The sequence below is a fragment of the Colobus angolensis genome, unplaced genomic scaffold (assembly GCF_000951035.1).
Source record: "Colobus angolensis palliatus isolate OR3802 unplaced genomic scaffold, Cang.pa_1.0 Scaffold325, whole genome shotgun sequence".
Taxonomy (NCBI): domain Eukaryota; kingdom Metazoa; phylum Chordata; class Mammalia; order Primates; family Cercopithecidae; genus Colobus; species Colobus angolensis.
Genome location: NW_012116544.1, coordinates 422,590 through 428,433, shown reverse-complemented (window position 1 = coordinate 428,433; position 5,844 = coordinate 422,590). Strand labels below are relative to the sequence as shown.

Genomic DNA, 5,844 nt, shown 5'->3' with positions numbered 1-5,844 from the left:
TGTGTGTGTGTGTATTTCCATGTGTCTGTGTGTCTATATGTATCTATGTGTGTGTGTGTCTGTGTGTGTGTGTGTATTTCCATGTGTCTGTGTGTCTATATGTATCTATATGTGTGTGTGTCTGTGTGTGTCTCTGAGTGTGTGTGTGTGATGTAGGACTTTACTTTCTACTGTAAGGACTGGGCTTTATTTGAAGTAATTTGGGATGTCATTGACATACGTTCACTAGGAAAGTTGCACAAATGCCTTAGAGTTTAGCAGACTCTCTGCAAATGCTGTGACAATAGACTCAAGGGTTGAAGGATAGAAGCTGCGAGACCAGGGAAGAGGCTACAATAACCCATCAGAGAGAGGAGGGTGGCTGGGACTAGGGTAGTTTTGGTGGGGGTGGGAAACGGGAATTAGAGTCTGAGAAACACTGAGGGTACGGCCAAGGGGCTTTTCTGATGGTTTCGACCTAGGGAATTAAAGAAATAGAGAAATTGAAAATGGTCCCAGGATTTTTGACCTGAACAAAATAAAGACTAAAGAACATCTCACATCTCCATAATCTTTCCTTTTTGTAACACATGTAAATGATCTCTTGGGCATGAAATAGTCCAAGGCCTGTTAGAGACAGTGGACCAAACCCATGTGACCCCAGCTATGTGGAAAGCCAGGGCTTTGCTGGCTGGAGGAGAATTGTCCAACAGTCCTGGGGCACATGAAATGAACCCATTTCTACCCTCTGGGTTTCGACATGCATGAATAACCACGTGGAGTCCAATTTCAGAGCTGGCAGAGGTCCTGTCACCTGTGTCACAGGAATACGAGAGTGTCCTCCTGCATGTCTCAGAGCATATGCTGTTGAACTGAAGAATTTGGAGCACAATAGAGACATGTCCCTCAATCTCATAATTTCTCTGTGTTCTCAGGTGACTGTGAGCGACTAAGCCATGGGAAGATGGGTGAACCAATCATACACAGATGGCTTCATCCTCGTGGGCATCTTTTCCCACAGCCAGACTGACCTTGTCCTCTTCTCTGCAGTTATGGTGGTCTTCACAGTGGCCCTCTGTGGGAACGTCCTCCTCATCTTCCTCATCTACATGGACCCTCAACTTCACACCCCCATGTACTTCTTCCTCAGCCAGCTCTCCCTCATGGACCTCATGTTGGTCTGTAACATTGTGCCAAAGATGGCAGCCAACTTCCTGTCTGGCAGGAAGTCCATCTCCTTTGTGGGCTGTGGCATACAAACTGGCTTTTTTGTCTCTCTTGTGGGATCTGAGGGGCTCTTGCTGGGACTCATGGCTTATGACTGCTATGTGGCCATTAGCCACCCACTTCACTATCCCATCCTCATGAATCAGAAGGTCTGTCTCCAGATTATTGGGAGCTCCTGGGATAATCGATGGAGTGATTCAGATGGTGGCAGCCATGAGCTTACCTCACTGTGGCTCGAGGAACGTGGATCACTTCTTCTGTGAGGTTCCAGCTTTATTGAAGCTGGCCTGTGTAGACACTTCCCTTTTTGACACCCTCCTCTTTGCTTGCTGTGTCTTCATGCTTCTCCTTCCCTTCTCCATCATCGTGGTCTCCTATGCTTGCATCCTAGGGACTGTGCTACAAATGCGCTCTGCTCAGACCTGGAAAAAGGCTCTGGCCACCTGCTCCTCCCACCTGACAGCTGTCACCCTCTTCTATGGGGCAGCCATGTTCATCTACCTGAGGCCTAGGCGCTACTGGGCCATGACAAGGTGGCCTCTGTCTTCTACACGGTCCTTACTCCCATGCTTAACCCCCTCATTTACAGCTTGAGGAACCGGGAGGTGATGGGGGCACTGAGGAAGGTGCTGAACCACTGCAGGATTGGCAGCCAGCCCTGAACCCAAGGCATCCAGTACCTGGCTCTGCCATCTCTTGGCTCTGGATTGTCAGGTGAATAATTTGCTTATTTTCAGTCTTCGTTTTCTCATTAAGAGTTGGGATCATGACACCTGTTTATATGATGTCTCACACCATTTACAGCCCAACACTAGGGTCTTAGGTGAACAACTTACAGATGGCAGAAAATAAAGCTTCATCGTTCTCTTTGGAAAATGTCCACCCCTCACACTGTGTAACTGGAAACTTCGTAAAGACGTATTCAGAGCATACAAGTTGTCTTTGAGATGATGAGGGACAGGGTAGAGACGTGCTTGCTTGTGTATTCAGTGGAAATCCCCCGAGCCTGCTGTCTCCTCACCACGCCCTAGCAGTGTGTGCTGCTCTGTGTCAGCTCAGCTTCTGTAAGGAGAAAACTGGCTGAACTGCTTCCCCTTTGGGGAATGAAGACTGGAGCATGGTGACAGAATTTCATCTGCTATTTGAAAACTGAGTTTCAGTATTTTGGTCTGAACTATTTGCGGGACTTGTGTCCATTGTTCCAAGCTCTGTACCTGTCCTTTGCACATATTTGCAGTAGAATCCTCTTTTCACAGAAAAAATCATCTCCATTGAAGGCAGAGAGAAAAGAGGCCAGAACTGGGCCTCAGGATTAGACTAAACCCCAGGGAGGTGTTTGCTGGGCTTTGGAGAAGCGGAGGGAGGTGGCACCCAGGGCCTACCATGGGAGATGACTTTAGATTGTCCACTCAGCTTCATTCTCACAGAAAACATTCTGTGGTGAAAATATGATGCCCGTTTTACAGGACAGGAAGCTACGGCTCAGATCAGTAAGTCCCTGCCTCATCGCCAGTTTTCCTCTTCACCTCCCCATGGGAGACACGGGTTTTTTGCCGCAGCTGAGATGAGCAAACAACTTCGCAGGGGGCTTCTTCCCTTGGGCATTTAATTGCCTGAAGAGGTGTCTCCAAGGACTGGTGAAAGTAGCAGTAACTTTCCTTAGTCACGGGGCTGCAAGATTTTCTGTTGTGTAGATGCATCTTAGTATATTCTGTGACCTCTTGCTGATATTACTTAGGTAATGCCCAACCTACCAAATTAATTTAAGCTCTCTGTATATGTTTGTTTGAGACAGAGTTTCACTCTTGTCGCCTGGCTGGAGTGCAGTGGCCTGATTTTGGCTCTGGGGTTCAAGTGATTCTCCTGCCTCAGCTTCCCAAGTAGCTGGGATTACAGGTGCTCACCACCACGCCCGGCTAATTTTTGTATTTTTAGTAGAGACGGGTTTTCACCATGTTGACCAGGCTGGTTTTTAATTCCTGACTTCAGGTGATCTGCCCTCCTCAGCCTCCCAAAGTGCTGGGAGTACAGGCATGAGCCACTATGCCCAGCCATAAGCTCTATAATTTTAAATCTCTTTCTGTGTATTCTCATTCTCATCATATATTTTTGCCTTGTACAAATTTCAATTTGCCCCAAATTCTCCTCTTCCAGGAAGCATCCCTGATTAACCTCATGCCCACTCAGATTTCTCTAGGATTTTGCACCCCTCAAATCATAAGTATCTTGAGCATTTCAACCAGAACTGTTTATCTATAACCACTGAACTTCTAGACTGGAAGAAAATTTATAGAAAACTTAATCTAGCCCTCTTTCATGGACACAAGATTTTGGACCACAATCGCCAAAGCAAGAGTTTTACCAGCCTTTGCTTTAACCAGCTCCATGGTGGGATAATTCCTATTTCATTTTCTTGCATTTCATTGGCATTGATTTTGTGTCCTTAATTCACTTCCTGCCCAAGGACCAGGCATTCAGTTGAAAAATATCTACTGAACACCTACCAGCACCCAGAAATGTGGTAAGTTCCAGATCACAAAAAGGTTCCACAGGGTCCTCTTATGTCCAGGCACACAATTCAGTTCACTATTAGTGCTCCTTATGAAACAAGTGTTGCACAACTAGTCTCAGTGTGAGCAACTGCAAACTTAGAGATTTGGAATTGTTAGAGATTTGTAAGGAAATAATATACACAGAGAAAATACATGTGAAACAGGGTTCGATGCTGTAGCTCACACCTGTAATCCCACCACTTTGGGAGGCCAAGGTGGGTGGATTGCTTGAGCCCAGCAGTTGGAGACCAGCCCGAGCAACATGGCAAACCCCCATCTCTACGAAAAATACAAAAATCAGCCTGGTGTGGTGGCAGACATCCGTGATCGTGCCACTGCACTCCAGCCTGGGAGACAGAGTAGGAGCCTGTCTCAGAAAAATAAAATAAAATAAACAAAAAGTAAAAAGAAAATACATGTGAAAGCACAGGAGAGTAGAAGCAGCAAGAATCTTGCCAGCGGTCATGGGAGTTTTTGTTACTTGCTTCACTTTTGTGTATGCCTGACATTTTTTATAATTAATAGTTTAATATGCTCAAGGCCAGTTTTTTTGCCAAGTACCTTACCAAATCCTTTCCCATCAAGTCGTCCGTTCATTGTATTGGGTGATTTGGGGGCATAGATGTAAAAAATCTTCATGGCAATCAGTTAGGTCCATGTTTTGTGTGTGTGAATATAAAAATTGCTTGAAGCCAGGTGTGGCAGCTCGTTCCTATAATCCCAGCTGAAGATGGGAGGCTGAGGCGGGAGGATCCCTTGAGCCCGGGAGTCAGACATTGCAGTGTCACTGCACGCCAGCCAGGGCATCTCAGACAGAGCCTATCTCTACAAATTAGAAATGTTCCATTTCAGCTGGGCAGGGTTTCTCATGTCTGCAATCTCAGCACTTTGAGAGGCCGAGGCAGGAGGATCACTTGAGCCCATGAGTTTGAGACCAGCCTGGGCAACATGGCGAAACCCCATCTCTAGAACAAATAAAAATAAAACATGAATTTTAAATTTAAAAATTGCTCTACACCTCCATTTGGAAAGACTGTGTATGTGTTTGTGACATGTATGAAAGCTAAGCTGGCCTCTCCATAACCGCGGGGCTCAGATCTGTCCTGATCACGTTGCGGACCAAAGTCTGACCCTGGAGGAATCAGTATTCGCTGCTGTCGGTGAGGTCAGCGCCTGTCCCCACCCAGGACAACCAACGGCCACATGAGGGCAGCAGAGAGCCACGATCCCAATCAGAGGCGAGCGCACGGGCAGCGTGGGACGAGTGCAGGTGTTTACATTTGTTTGTTTTCTTTTTTATTTAAGTAACCTGTGCCATCGTATTGGTCTGAAATAGCCAGGGATGTGGCCATAGAGACAGATCTAGTGCCGGTGAAGGAGAGAGCGGAGTGGGGTCCAGACTACTCCAGCCTCCCTCCTGCTGCCCTTGGCAAGGCTGCCAGACTCTCTGTGCCTCGGTGTCCCCATCTGTCACATGGGGATAATAACAGCATGGACTGCAGGGGGCTGGTGACAGGAAAGAGAGTAAGGTGTGTGGCGGCCGCGGAGAGGATTAGCAGGGACCCAGCTGAGAACAGCATTGGGGACATTCGGGGGAAGGGGCTCGTGGGAGGGTAATGGGAAACACCTGCAGGCAGAGGATAGGTGCGATTCTGGGGACCTCAAAAGCCACACCCAGGTGCCCTCCAGGGAGCGCTGCAGTGGGAAAGTGCCCAAGGCCTGATGTTTCCGTGGGCAAGGCCCTCCCCTCTAATCCACAGCCACTCCCAGGCCTGAGTTTCTGGGGTGCTGGGAGGTCGACCTGTCTCCTCAAGATCCACTGTGTTCACTGTCAGATGTCCGCATTGCTGGGACCTGCATGAGGGTGACCCGGGCAGGCAGGGCCTTCCTGGAGCTGTCCCAGGGCCTGTGTGGTCCCACCCTCCACACATGTCAGAGCAAAATGATAGCACCCTGGCCATGGTAGCACATGCTCACAGCCCCATCAGCAGAGAACTGCAGGGAGCAGGGGGCAGCGTCGGGGGTGGCCAAGGCTTTGGCCTGTGGCAGGCCCTGAGCTCAGAAGGATACAGGGGCTTTGTCCAAA

General features: G+C 48.3%; 1 protein-coding gene across 1 annotated transcript; it reads left to right on the top strand.

Moving 5' to 3' along the window:
• The first annotated feature begins 935 nt into the window (after positions 1-935).
• Positions 936-1,868, top strand: LOC105518652 (olfactory receptor 2V1-like). The gene is given in 3 exon segments (XM_011951729.1): positions 936-1,384; positions 1,386-1,723; positions 1,726-1,868. Coding segments are annotated over 3 exon segments (930 nt in total).
• The last annotated feature ends 3,976 nt before the right edge of the window (positions 1,869-5,844 follow it).